At 39.9% G+C, this 14,807-nt stretch overlaps 1 protein-coding gene across 1 annotated transcript; it reads right to left on the reverse strand.

The window, feature by feature from the left end:
* Positions 1 to 127: 127 nt before the first annotated feature.
* On the reverse strand, positions 128 to 13,812 carry nox1 (NADPH oxidase 1). Its single transcript, XM_012861872.3, has 13 exons — positions 13,513 to 13,812; positions 13,226 to 13,321; positions 10,688 to 10,798; positions 10,245 to 10,329; positions 9,101 to 9,252; positions 7,922 to 8,115; positions 6,369 to 6,498; positions 6,190 to 6,282; positions 5,863 to 6,104; positions 3,344 to 3,506; positions 3,020 to 3,166; positions 2,779 to 2,903; positions 128 to 874 (listed from the first exon to the last, which is right to left on the reverse strand). The coding sequence occupies exons 1-13, from the start codon at positions 13,555 to 13,557 to the stop codon at positions 748 to 750; spliced, it is 1,710 nt and encodes a 569-aa protein (XP_012717326.3). The 5' UTR covers positions 13,558 to 13,812; the 3' UTR covers positions 128 to 747.
* Positions 13,813 to 14,807: the final 995 nt, after the last annotated feature.

A 14,807-nucleotide genomic window follows, 5' to 3' on the forward strand; every position in this document is an offset into this window, starting at 1 on the left:
TTGGATAATTGACTGCCTGTTTCCTCGTTTACCTGCCATCACTTCTGGTAAGGAAGTGTTGAACATGAGAGGCATTCACGAAACAATACTGGGTCATTGTCCCGTTCCAGGAAACCCATGTCCTCAGACAAGGTGACTGCAAGGTTTTGAGTAATTTATTTGAGAAAAAAAATAAAAATGATTTCCTGTAACAGATTTATTCTATGTATAGCTTTAACACAGTCAAGATACAAAGCTTTAACAGTCAGCTGGCAGGAAATATATAGTTTTACAGAGGGAAAAAACAAAAGCAAAGCCTTCATAATCATTTCTACAAATCTAGATTTAACAGCTCATTAAAAAAAAAAAACACCTTCATCTACAGACATTAAAAGCAGCCCATTTTAAAAATCAGAGCCATACCAGCTGTGTTTAAAAAATAAATAAATACTATAACACACATACATCCAGTCAGGTCTACGTGTTGTCAGCACGTTTTAGCAGACTTCATATAGTAAGAATAAAACTTTAATCGAGCTGGCTTACTGGAAGCCGTCATGATTCATGGCAATAAAGTCGAACCCTGAGTCACTTTGACAAACAACAGTATCTTTCTTTATCAAAGTGGACTTGATTGTTAAACCCACTCAGCCTGTTGCACAGGTTGCTGTGCACCTTTCACGGTCACCAAGTGTGTTGCAAGAAATTACTCACTAACCAAAACCAGTCCTCAGTCACTGCTTTCAACAATGGCTCTATTGTTCTGGCTCAGAAGTTCTCCTTGTTGAAGTAAAACTTGGTCTTGCGAGGGTCAACGTCAGAGAACTTGCCGCATTTCTTCTCCAGAACTTTTCCCAAAACCTCGGGGCCGCACAGAAAAGTTCCCACCACAGACCTGAAAACGACCAAAACGAGAGAAAAAAAAAGTCTTACAGAGGCTGCAAACATTTAACATCTAAATTAAAATGTTTCGGCTTTAAGATATAACACAAGTTCAGATCTTAATTTCGTGGGGATAGGTTTGTTGAGCTGTGAGAATATATTTATTCCACTTTTCTGTAGGATATATATATATATATATATATATATATATATATATATATATATATATATATATATATATATATATATATATATATATATAAACATTTCCTTATTGGAGGCCAACACATACTTTGCAAGACCAGAGAAATGTATTGCTTTAACCTGAGGCTGCAAGAACATTTCGTACTTCAATAACTTAAGTGCTGAATGACTAGGAAGTCCTCACAGGTCCCTCCCACTGCAGCGCACCCTCTTCATATTTCTCAGACACCAATTATGAAAAAATAAAAATAAATTAGCCCATATTTCAAGAACAAGCTGAGAAGACCGAAGGACGCCATCTTGTTCTTGCTGCCCTGGGAGAAAGAACAAGCCTCTCCGTTCTTGCAGACTATTAATTGGACTTTATAACCACAGTAATACAATTTAAATTATGACTTCCATTTATGGAAGAAAAAAAAAATAAAGCTTTTTAGTCCAACGTTGTCCTGCATGAATAAATAATCACCCCCTAAACCAGAGGTCTGCAACCTGTGGTTCTTTGGACCTTTCACAATGGCTCCAAGTAACTTTGGCTAAAAAAAAAAAAAAGGACAAAGAACCAACTAATGGCTTTAAATATGCATATAATCACTTTTTTCATGGAGTAATATTGAATTTCAGCAACAGAATCACTAGAATTTACCAGTTAAATTTTTCAGATTTATTTCTCTTATGAGGTGTACATAATTCCCCCTTTACATATCAACATCCTGTTGAATAAAATGCATCCATCTTGTTAAGCATTTTCTCATTTTAAAACCTGAAAAACAGAAACAAAGGCGTCGGTTCTTTAAGAACGGCCTCAGATTTCCGGTTCGGTTAGTTTTGTTTGGATCAGTGTGATCGGCTGGTGCCTGTCTGCTGTAAACAGACAATACTGACAGTGGATGAACATGTATGTTTGCATTGTATTCGAAAAATTAATTAACCATAATTAATTTTATTTCTGTTTTAATAGCAAAACAAGTTTTTTCCAAAAACGGGGAAACCTGTTATTAAACAGCAGGGCAGTTAAGTTTAAAATCTGCACCTTAGTTGCATAAAAAAGGACCAAAAACAGGATTAGATTCATAGCTAGAGCAATCAGAACAAGAACCAACCGTTTTAGAGACAGTTTTTACCCGACAGCAATAACAAAACTAAATGCAACCAAAAATAACCATTAATTATCATGGATGATGTGTGTGAGAATGTGCCATTTTTAAATTTTTAGTTGTTTTTATCAGTTATTTGTTATTTATTTCTTATATTGTGTGTAAATTGAGGGACAGAGATTTATTTATTATTTATTTATTATTGTTTTTTTTAAACATGCACGGATCGATGGCACTTTTTAAATTTCGTTGTTCTTGTGACAATGACAATAAAGTTTTCATTCATTCGTAGCTGTGAAAAATATGATTAGTTTCAATTTCTATATAATTTTTAATAATAATTCTCATTGTTAGAGCCACTCTGAAGAAGCCAAATAGTCACATATTGCAGTGACAGTTAAATAAATCTAATAAATATAAAATTTAATGTATGAATGGAATAAAAGTAAAAAAATGCATTAAAAAGTCCATATTTTGCTGTTTTTATGATTTATATTTAATACTCGAGTAATTTAGTCCTGTGGTTTCTGGAACCTAAGTGAAATCTTGTTTTTATTAGAGGTCTGCTGAGCAATAAACATTTTTTTTTTATGTTTAAAAATAAAAAGGGTCGTCTTACGTGGGGTTTTCTTTGCGGACTTCCTCAAACTCCTTGTCCCAGTTGGGTCGGCCGTAGTGAGTCTTCTGCTTGAGGCCGGTGACCACATCTGTTTCCCGATCAACGTTAACCATGACGTAATTGGCCTGGCGGGATAAAAAAAAAAGACAACGGATTACGGCCGAGTTCAGGGGAAAATTATACGGCTGGTCGTTTATCTGAAATTATGAGGCGCGGACTCAGCCATGAGTACATGACGTACATGACTCTGATCCCAGCCGGTCAGAAACAGCTTGTAGGTGAGGAAATCCCCCATGCCTCGGTCCTCCATCTCCTTCTCCTGCGCCTTCAGAAGGTCGGCGAACCACTCGAAGGCGTGGGTTTCCCGGCAGAGCCAGTAAAAATAGATCTGAGCCAAGAAAACAGAAGGTGTGTCAAAAAAAAAAACAATGCCACCACTCCTGATGACTCGCCCTCTTACAAGGGAGGACTATTATTAAAACGGATTATTATTCCGGTGGCGACTCGTCTCCGTCTGTCCGTCATGACGCGGTGACGAAAGCTGCGGACGTGAGCCGGCTCTCACCTTTCTGGTGCGCAGATTGGGATCGTTGTCTTTGAACTTGTACCAGATGGACTTGAGGATGGAGGCGAAGGGAGTGACGCCGATGCCGGCGCCGACCAGCATGCTGACCTCGTAGTCGAACACGTCCTCGCTGGCCGTGCCGAAAGGCCCGTCAACGCCCATCCTGGAGGCGGAGGGCAAAGGATGAGCTCAGTTTGTCAGGGGAAATAAACTCTGAAGGGACGCCAGAGGAAAACATGATTTCTTTTCGGATTTTGTCAGGTCACAAAACAAACTTTCAGGGGGATTTCAGGTGAAAGACTGACAGAAAGTAGTGAATAACTGAAGAAAAACAAGGATTTAACGTATTTATATTCAGCTATTTTTACTCATAATCCTTCCAAATGAAACCAATTTAAACCGACTGCCTTCAGAAGTCCTGCCTTTGGTAATAACAATTGAACTTTCTTGATCTCACAATGGAGAAATTCACTTCTGCATCTTAACCCATCCCCTTGAGGAGCAAGTGGGGATTAAGGGTCTTGCTCAGGGACCCAGAGTGCAGTGACTGGGGATCGAACCGGGTACTTGCATCCTTCTCTGAGTGCAAGCGTGCTGCTCCAACTACTCGGCCACGACCCCCCGGGGTCTCTAATCTGATCCAGCTGCTCTATGAAGAGCCTCAGGCGTTAAACGTTAGCGATCAAACAGCACCAGGAAGACCAAGGAACACAGCGGGTCAGGGAGAAAGCCGTCACCTACGAACTAGAAATAAAAAAAAATGGACGATATAAATCAATCTCCCAAGCACCGATCAGCGCAAAGGGTTCTGCCCCATAATTTATCTTCAGAAAATGAAGATGCTGCCACAACTGCACCCCTACCAAGACATGGTCGAGCACCTAAACCAGTGGTCTCCTACTCACATCTTCCTGGCTCAATGTCCTACAACGTTCAGGTGTGTCCGGACACACCTGAGCCAAATGGCTGAGCCACATCACCAGCGTGCCGTCAACAGTGGCGCCTCCAGAAATATTTCATAGGGGTGGCCAGATGGAGCCACTTAAACTCTTGGGGTGGCACTGAAACTAAAAGTTGTAATTTCAGGATTTTATTCTACTGTTGTTGTAAAGCTGCATGTAGAAAACAGGCAGAATCAGAAAGACTTAAGTAAACGCCTACTAATATCTTATGGTTTTTAATGCTTTTCTGAATTTTTAATGTTCCTAATGAGCTAATGTGCATAGCCCAATAATAGCAGAGTTAACATATAGAATTGAACAACAATACATTTTTATTGCATAATTACATTAGGAATAAAGTGTACATTTATTACATAAGGAATAAGGTGTACATTTATTCATTTATTGGAAAACAAAACAGTTACTAAGGGAAGTAGATACTGGCAGATACAAGTAAAAGTGTGATAGAGGCCAAGGAAGAGCTTCTGTTTTGCTGGCTGTGCATGATAGGATGAAATGCTAAACTGACGCTTCTACAATAGATACTGGCCAGTGGGGTGGCCAGGCCATGACACAGGGGGGAGGGGGGGGGGGGCATGGCCACCCCTGGCCACCCCCTGGAGGCGCCTCTGGCCGTCAAGCTCTGCTAATAAGCCCATAATGGAGTCAGGTGGAGCTTAAAAACCACTAACGTAAACGGGCAGACTGCGCAAAGAGAGGATTAATTTGAGAAGCAGACGAAAGGGCCTCTCTGGAGGAGCTGCAGAGATCTGCAACTCAGGTGGAAGAACTGGTTATCGCCACAGATCTGGCCTTAATGGGAGTGTGGCGAGGAAAAATGTCATAAACAATTGGAAGTGGGAGCTTCGATTCAATGAGATTGAAAAAGTAACTTCCTGGACGATGGGCAACATTTTGTCTCTGTTGGAAAACGAGCCAAGGCAAGGCAAGGCAAATTTATTTATATAGCACAATTCAGTACAGGGACAATGCAAAGTGCTTTACATGATTAAAATATAGCAAATTAAAACAGAATAAAAGCAAGTAGGAATAAAATGTAGATAGAAATTAGAACAAAGAAGTGGTGATTCAGTTAACTAGAACAGTTTTAAGGCAATTTTAAACAAATGTGTTTTTAATCTTGATTTAAAGGAACTCAGGCTTTCCGCACCTTTACAATTTTCTGGAAGTTTGTTCCAGATAAGTGGAGCATAGGAACTAAATGCTGCTTCTCCTTGTTTAGTTCTGGTTCTAGGTATGCAGAGTAGGCTGGAGCCAGAAGACCTTAGTGGTCAGGAGGGTTTATACGCTGATAACAAGTCTGTGATGTATTTAACCAAGCCCCATCATCCCGAAAGCACCATAATGCTGTCTGTCTATTATTCAGAGTTATTGGTTAGATGGGTGGAGCTGAATACAAGGACAATCCTGGAAGAAACCCTGTAAAAGGCTGCCTAAACATACAGCCAAAGCTACAGGGGGAGAGTCTAGATCCAAGCATATTAATTTAATATTAATTTAATATTTGCAGTTCCTCCTGGAGAGCCTGACTTGTATTTTTAAAACCAGAGGACTTACTTGGGTCCCTGGGCTCCCTCCGGTAGCTTTTGCATGATGTCGATGAGTTTTTCGGTCCAGTCTCCAGCCGAGCGGATGTGGACGCTGAAGAAGTTCTCCTCGGGCGCGGAGGTCATGGTGAACGGGTGCCACTCGAGCTGCGAGATGGCCGGGCAGTTGAGGAAGACGTACTGGCCCACGTCCATCCTGAAGCCCTTCTTCACCAGCTGCAGCTCCAGCACTTTGGACGGTCGCATCACAATCTGTGAGACAGAGCTCTTCAGTTTTAGCCAAAACAAGTCAATCAGCAGCAAAACCGGAGTAAAATAACGATAAATAAAAATGTACCTTTCTGTATTGGACATTTTGATTGTAGCGAATGAAGCGCAGCAGACGCTCGCATAGATAAATGATCATTGGGGCGAGCACGTAATACCAAGTCTGAGAAGCAAAAGGAAACCACGGTTTTTGTTCTTTAATCTCGCAGTTAAAAACAGACATAAAAGCTTCAGTTAAAAAAGACAAACCTGCGCAGGTCCCCCACTAAACTGTGGGACGGGACACTCGGGAATCCTTCCCCAATCCTCTGTGCGGTTGTAACAAAAATGGGGGTCGTGATGTTCAGCCGACTCGTGTTCCTGCCTCCTCACAATATACCTGTGGAAGAGACAGGCAGGTAAAACCCGGTTTCTGGCTTTTTTTATATTGGAGCTGCAGGAGAAGATTGTGTACATCTAATTATTTTTTTTATTTTTTTTTAGAAAATAATGTCAGTTTTTAAAACTCATGCACAGCACCGAGTTGGGCTTATTAACAATATGAGTTTTTCTTGTGCTTTTGGATTTAAGTGCAGCGTTTGGCAAGGTGGACCACATCATTCTTTTTGGAGCGGTCCAAACGAGGAGCAGCTCCGCCTCAGCTCTACCAGTTTGAGGGACTCAATAACTCCTCTTCTTCTTTATGGGGTTCCTCAGGGTTTTGTTTTAAGCATCTCCCTTTTTGCCTCTGTTTGCACCCATAGGGGTCCATTCTTAGAAAACTTTTGTTACTTCAATCAAAGTTTATTTATATAGCACTTTTTAACTATTCACATGGTGCACAGAGTGCTTTGCAAAAGCTAAAATACAAAAAAAAAATATGCTGAAACAAAATAGATAAAATATAAAAATGTATAGGAAAACAGGATAAAAAAAGAGATAAAAACTAAAAATTGCATAACAGCACAATTCAAAAACAATTTTAAGAGCTATATAGAAAAATAAAACCATAAAAACTAAAGTTATCCACAGTTGAACAGCTAGGAGTGAAAGGCCTGCCTGAACAGATGTTGCTGTGATTTAAAGGTCGTCATCTACATTTTTATGCAGATGACGTCCAGATCTATGAGCCACTCAAGAGAAACACTATTAATGCTGGTTATTTGCTTCAGCGTCTTAAAAATAACTGAGGGTTTGGATATCATTAGATTATTTTTAGTTTTTTTAATGAGAGTAAAACTGAAGGAAAGGAACATCACTTTTAGTCCTGGGTTATCTTTACCAGTTTGTGAAGCAAACGGGCTACTAAGCTTTGGTTTTTTTTTTTTTTTGTTGTTTTTTCAAACGTGGACAATAGCCTTACCTTGGATTACCAAATTTAAGTTGTTGCCAAATGCAGTTCTTATTCCGCTACGTTAGGTATTTGTGTGTTTCTGCCCCTCCCTGCATCTGTGAGCTTTTTCAGATCTGCAGACCAGCCGCTCCTGCCAGTACCGAGAATCCAGAGGAGACTGCGCCTCCTCTCTAGCTGGTCCAAAGCTTGGGAGTCACAACCCCCCCCTCCCCTGCCGCCCATTAGGCTTCCTCCCTGACTGGTTTTAAATCTTTAAAAAAAAAAAAAAAAAAAAAAACACACCTTTATTCACAGCCTCTTAATACCCAATAGGGCGTTGGTTTTGGGTTTCATATGGGTTACTTAATTGCATTTTATGACTACGCACATTTCCTTTTTATCTGTAGAGCACTTTGGATTTCTTTGTTTTTTGAGGTCTTTAGACACAGCAACACAACTTATAAGAAGAGTCAACGTGGTTCTGTCCTACCCAATGCCATGAATGACGAGACCGGCGAAGAAGATGATGAAGAGGTGGTGGGTGTACCAGAAGACCTCGAAGTAGCTGCGTCTGATGACCTCCATGGACGACGTGATGATGAGGATGAGCGCCAGGGTGATGATGACGCCTGTGAGGCCAGCGATGGATGTGAAGACAAAGTAGGTGGGGATTTGCTGCGGGTCCTGAGAGCGGAGTGGAAAAACAGAAGAATGAGACCAGTGGGAAGTATTTTAATGCAATTTTAACTCTATTAACCCATTTTGACCATTTTTGGCCAACATATTTCTTTTTGCTAAACAGAAACCAAAATTATAGCTTTTTGTTGCAATTTTCCCCAGTTGCAAGGATCCCCATTAGCTGTTGCCATGGCAAACAGCTAGTCTTCCTGGCTGTACCACACTGAGGTAATCATTAAGTTTTCCACACAAGACGAAATTTGCAACCAAGGAAGTTTACGGTACGGGCTGGTTGCCACAATCATGGGCCATCGACGTCGTCACAGTTTAAAATCCTTCTAATGAGATCCTAGAGATCAATTTCTCCAGCTCTATGGAGCCGCACGTGTTGCTGCGCACTGCTGGTTAGCTGGCTGAAAGAAGGCTACCACACGTTTCCCCCTTACATGACAGACAAATGTATCCAGAACAGACAACTCGACTAGCATCAGCTCTAATACCCTTTTTAAATAATCTTGTTTTCTATCAAAGTAACACTTTAAAGCTTCCACTAAGGTATTGATTGATAGATAGACAACACGCCATTTATCAGTAAATTATGTAATGTGACTGGCAGTAAGGATATGTTTTTGGGTTTTTGTTCTAAATGAGAGCAGCCAGATTATGTGGTGATTTGATGAAGGTAATCATAGTGTTAGAATGAAATACATTACAGAACCAAAGATCTTCTCCTCTGGGATGTCTGCACTTGGTCCGTTTGCAGTTGTTTACAGTAGAAACCAACTTTCTGTTCAAGAACCTACCCTTTTTTACTATACTGTCATATTAATAAAGATTTATCTTGGTTAAATTATTTTCAAAAAGTGTGTATTCTTGGATTCTAAATGCAATTAAAAAGCTATAAAAAAGGATTTTACTTTAACCCTAATCAGAACTATATATTTTTTTGCATTGGAAATGCAGACATAGCGGGCTTCATCCCACAACTTACGATGTCGTTCTTGCGGATCGGGTTCAGGAAGGTGGTTTTGTTGACGGGGTCGTCTTCCAGGTTGGACAGAGCGGTGCTGAGCTTGTCGTAAACGCCTTGTCTGCTGTTGTTATACCACTCCACGTTCAGCAAGTGGGCGATCATATGAACGGCTGCAAGAGAAAACGGGAGAGAGGTCACTGCTTCTGCGACTAAACTGACTAATTTCTGTCCCCGGTTCCAATTTCTGTCGACCCGCCTGCTCTGATGAGCACCTGGACCACCGAGGAGAGATCATAACTCTGATAAGCTGCAGGTTAAACACGTTTGCACCGCAGCTACAACGTAAAAAACAAAACAAAAAAAAACAGGTATTTCAAATATTCTGTAAAATGTTGGGCATAGTCTGTCTCTTTTTAAAAGGGACAACAGATTTGATCCAACATTTCAAGCACTTTTTATCTCCAATGTCGTCAAACCTAAACTAAATTATCAAGAGATTGAATGAAAAGATGCAAGGCTCTGAAACCTGCTGCTCTGGGGCTGCATGTGGCCCTCCATATTGGCCCTTAATGACTTTAATTATATACAGTAGAGCTAAACAGTGTTTATATAAAAAAAAAAAGTTAAAAGAAGGCTAGCTTAGCAAATTTTCTGCGTTAATGCTAAATCTGCAGAGCCTCTCTGCTACTAAGAGTGCAAATTTTATTTTGTCACTAGGGTGCAAACCAAGTAGGTTTAAAAATCAAACTTTTCAAGAAAATGCATTAATAATTTTTTGCTTAAAACCTAAACAGAGGAAAAGACTGATCTGAATGATAAAAAAGCAAGCTCCTTTTGTAATAATCATTTGTACAAACTTTATTTTTGAAGGGTCAATTAGGTTTTTTCAGCAAAATTTTAAGCTAATTTTATTCATTCACCAAGAGCAAGGGCAGAAGTGGCTGAATGCAAACAGAAAAGTCTTAGCAAGAATGCAACAAAATGCAAATCTTAAAGAAAATTAATCAACAAGAAGAAAGAACACCTGTTTCCACATCTATTCCCTTGTGGGTTTGCAAAAGAAAAATGGGACAGCAGTGGTGCCAATATCAGCACAACAAGGATGTCTATTTATAGCAGATTAAAAATGAGCTACACTGGTGCAGGAATGAATGCAGTTTACCTGTCATCAAGGCGATCATGTACGCCACCAGCTTGTGGAAAGTCAAGTTTTTGTCCAGTTGTTTCCTCATTGTTCTGCTGCAGCGCTGCAAGAGATGCAGAGTGACACCAAGTGAGGGGTGAAAATTTCTTTTAGTTTCCTCAAATCCACAAAGTTGCCCAACAAAGGTCCATTGATGCCAGAGTTAGGGGTGGCGTTACTGAAAATACGTGCAATCTAAAAATAATGCAAAACTCTTTAATGTGTTCATGTGGAAAGAAAATCACGTAAAACACGTTTTGTGTTCAGTGGTTGCATTTTCTGAAGGAACTCTATTAGCTGGAAGATTCACACGACTTCATCTGCTATTGTGTCTGTGCCAGTAAGCATGGCTTATTGCACAAAAGGAAAAAAAACAACAAATAAGTACTAGGGACAGGAAAGACATGTTAATGTTTTCCTACCACGAAGGAGCCTCGGAGCAGAGACAGCAGGTTCCTGCACACAGGCAGGAGGATGAGCATGCAGTTGAAGTTCAGCACGGCTGCAGGAGCTCTGGCCCAGGCCAGGGCCGACTGTGGAGGAGAGCAAAATGCACATTACATGATCTCATTCCTAAATATTTTATTTATTAATTTGAAAGGGACAGAGCATGTTAATGAACATACATGATGATCGCAATATGAACGTAAACGCACCGGATTCTAGCCAAAGGCTAATTTCCATTCGTTGTCCCAGGGGTAATGGAACAACAATATTACACAATACATGTCTAGAAATATATACACAATCTAAAAACACATCTTTCTAGTATAAACACTCGCAGTGCACAATATAATTATAATAAATTATACAAACTACACCAATACAGTTGACCATGATTACATTCATAGATATCCATAAACACGTTCTACTTGGAAGAGACCAATCATGCAGAGAACCATTCGAATACATAATGCAAAACTTTGTTTTTTTACATTAATTAGGTTTTGGAAGTCCAGTAGCTTGTTTTTTTCATTTGTTTTTTTAAAGATGTTACAAGATGGCCACCCACCCACACACACACACACACACACACACACACACACACACACACACACACACTGGTGGCCATCTTGTTCAAACACTTAATTTCAATGAATATGTACAGCTAATGAACATCCCGAAACAAGCTACTCAGACGATTTTAACATTACATAAGATAATAACAATAAAAATGCATGTTGTTATGGACTACACAACAATGGGGAGGAAGGGCAACTTGAAAGTTGTCCAGCAGACAGTCACTGACAAAGAGGTCATTGCTAAACAAGGTGGTCCAAGCATTTCAAATGGAAAGTTAAGTGGAAGGAAAAAGTGTGGCAAGTAAAAAAAAAGGTAGGGGTTTTGTGAAAGTTTGGGGGGTTCACAAGTTGTGGACTTCAGCTGGAGTTCACAGGCATCTCCAGGATCACAACCTCTGTTATAAGATTTTCCAAATCCAGAGACATCAGATATATTGCGCCCGCTCTGAAGAGAGCAAAGACTGAACTGTTTGTCTCTATATGACAAAGAAAAAAATTGTTAAACTAATGGATCACTGGAAAAACTAGGAGCTATAGGGAAACAAAACACTCAAGTGGAAACAATCCCTGAACACAGGCCTCCCTTCTCCAACAGATGAGAGTAAAACACCGTGATTCAACGTTAACATGTTGTCCACATAAAATGTAGAGAAACAAATGAAATGAACTTAAAAAATAATAATAAATGAAACAAAAAAACAACAACAACAACACACACACACACACACACACACACACACACACACACACACACACACACACACACACACACTTCAAAACAATATATAAAGTCAGTTATTGCAGTAATAGTCAAACTATAACATTTATTTTGATAGGTGGACTTCAGAGAAAAAACGATGCAGAATCATCACTTACTAAATTTGGGAATAGTTTTAAAGTAAATATGATATTTGCTCAGAAAGTTAACATTAGCCATTTAATTAGCCTGGCTAACTGCGCTGGTTCCTCTGTAGGAGTGGTAGTAATGTCCCTTTGGCTCCCATACCAAGTTGCTTTAGTGATTATAAATATTTCATAACATTCAACCTAGTCGATTTTTCAAAATGGAGGAAAAAGACGCAATCGCCCTCTTTTCAATTGCTGATTGGCAGTACACAGCAATATATATATATATATATCTATATATATATAAACTATATATAAAAACTTTCCCACAGCAACCTTTAAAGCCTTATCTTTTCTCTAGTACTTGGCCCATACCTTATCTACTCATTAAACCTCACTGAAGCACTGCTCAGTGGGTCAAATTCTTCTTTTCAGGTAAAAGTATCCAGGGTGCAGGTTAATTATGTCATTTCTTAATATCAAAGCACTTCAGCTCAAGAGACATTTCAGAGATATTCCTACTTCCCTCTGCTGGGAAGCTTTCTGCTGGTTTATTATTCCCAGCATGACTTGGTACGAGCTCCACACTGCCAACAATACCTGCACCTACTTTAATGGCTGAGGTAATGAAATACTTGATTGACCAGAAAAACATCCCTGAAGCCGAAAGCCACCCAATTAAGTATTGTCAAAATGAGAGAAATCAGAGCCAGGGCAGATAAGTTTATTATTATTATTATTATTTAGCTGTTCTTTTAGATCCAATTACCATAAAAAAGATGAGAACTCTTGTGGTTGCTTGCACAGGAATACAGAAATAAATGGATCAAAGTGAGAATAGTTCAATATGAAAACGTTTTAACTGGATAGTAAGAAATAACTGATATATATACAGACGACAAGACATGTTCTTTTCCAAGCGACACAACAATGGTTTTTAATCAAGCAAGGCTTTTTACCCTCTGGCTTTTTTCCCCCTCTTACATTACAATAGAAATGTCTGCAAATTCCGAAAGATGCGAGCAGTTTCTTCACCTCTGAAAAGCACAACAGCGGATTTATTTGCAATTTTCGACCGTGTTTCCTACTCACCCCCAGCAAGTGACGAGTGTAGAAAAAGTCGTCCCTGGTGTCATAGTACAAGTAGAAATAGACAAAGAGGAAGATGTTGAGTCCCATCCAGACACTCTGCAAAAAAAAAAAAAAATATTTTTTTATTAGAAAGGGAGTGCGCTGAGTCTTATAAAAAAGGATGGAGACTGGAGTAAAAAAAACACATTTATCAGTCAGATGCGCGCAAAGGTTGTGCGTAAAACTCCACTACGAGCCTCCGCGTCAAGCTGAAAACAGATGATTATACAGCTTGGATAAGGACTCACTATTATGATGGCCGAAAACCAGTTGTTGACAAACCAGTTCCCCATGATGAAGGCTTCTTCTCGGCTCTCTGCAGCTTCTCTGCATCCTCAGCCGGCCGCTGCGCCCCTGCTTTTATAGCGCTCGCCCTTCTGGGACTCCTCCCTCCCCCATCACTGCCCGAAACACACATCCTCGGTTACTGCAGAAATTACGCTACTCAGGAACTTCCGAGGAGGCCCGAAAGATCACATTCCTGCCAGGCAGCATCTGAAAAGTTGGATTAACTTTTACAGAACTGAGGGAGGAATGAGGAAATAAACTGTGAGCCCATCCAGGAAACCTGACTCTGCCGCAGTCAAGTTTTATTGGTGCCGCATGATTAACGTTATTGTTGCACATGTGTGCGTCTTGATAAATTGGAAGATAATGGAAAAGGTAATGTTTTCAGCCATCTATATAGATTATTTTTACACAGGGATACAGTTTAATCACTTATTCCTGTTCATTTAGATGACTGAGATTTTTAAACAATTTAAGATGAGTTGGCAGAGGCAGGTAGACAGGAGGTGAACATGTAAGCCGAGCCGACTTGTTAGTGGCGACAGGTGGAGCTGATCTAGAGCAGACAGGTGGCTGCAGGGAGGCTGAGCTCATTGCATAGAAAATAGCAAAACAAAACAAACAAAAACCTTAATCATGACAGATCCAGTGTTTTTTAAGAGTCCAAAATTTAGCGTTGCCATCTGCCAGGACATTTTAGAGCATGTCATGCTGCTGATCAGCGTTATGGAGATGCTGATTTCATTTTCCACCTGGATATGGTGCCTGTTCGCACAACCAAAAGCAGCAAACTTCAGACTCAACAATGTAGACGAGCTGAAGGTCAGTATTAAAGAAACCTGGGCTTCCTGCACCTCAGTAGACCTGCGGACTGATCTCCATGCTCTGATGCAGGAGGTCATTAAAAAGAAGCCCCGACAAAATGTTAAATGGATATATTGTAGTTTATGGACACACGTTCAGAAAGTTGATATCTCTGTAATAAAGATTTTATCCCTTTCTCCTACTAGACTTTTTCCTTCCTGTTAACTTTCCATGGCCTCAGACATTTTCTGACTTGCTCTCCTTTTGTCGGTTGTCAGCTTTCCCCATGATTATATAGGCTGTAATATTTCTGTATTTAAATAAAAAAAAATTTAATCAATCTTCTGTAAGATTCACATTTTCCAAACATGTGAATTTTGGGGTTTTCATTAACTGAAAGCCATAATTATCAAAACTTACCCTTCAAAAACCCTATCGTCTTATCTAAATA

The sequence above is a fragment of the Fundulus heteroclitus genome, chromosome 23, assembly GCF_011125445.2.
Source record: "Fundulus heteroclitus isolate FHET01 chromosome 23, MU-UCD_Fhet_4.1, whole genome shotgun sequence".
NCBI classification, from domain to species: domain Eukaryota; kingdom Metazoa; phylum Chordata; class Actinopteri; order Cyprinodontiformes; family Fundulidae; genus Fundulus; species Fundulus heteroclitus.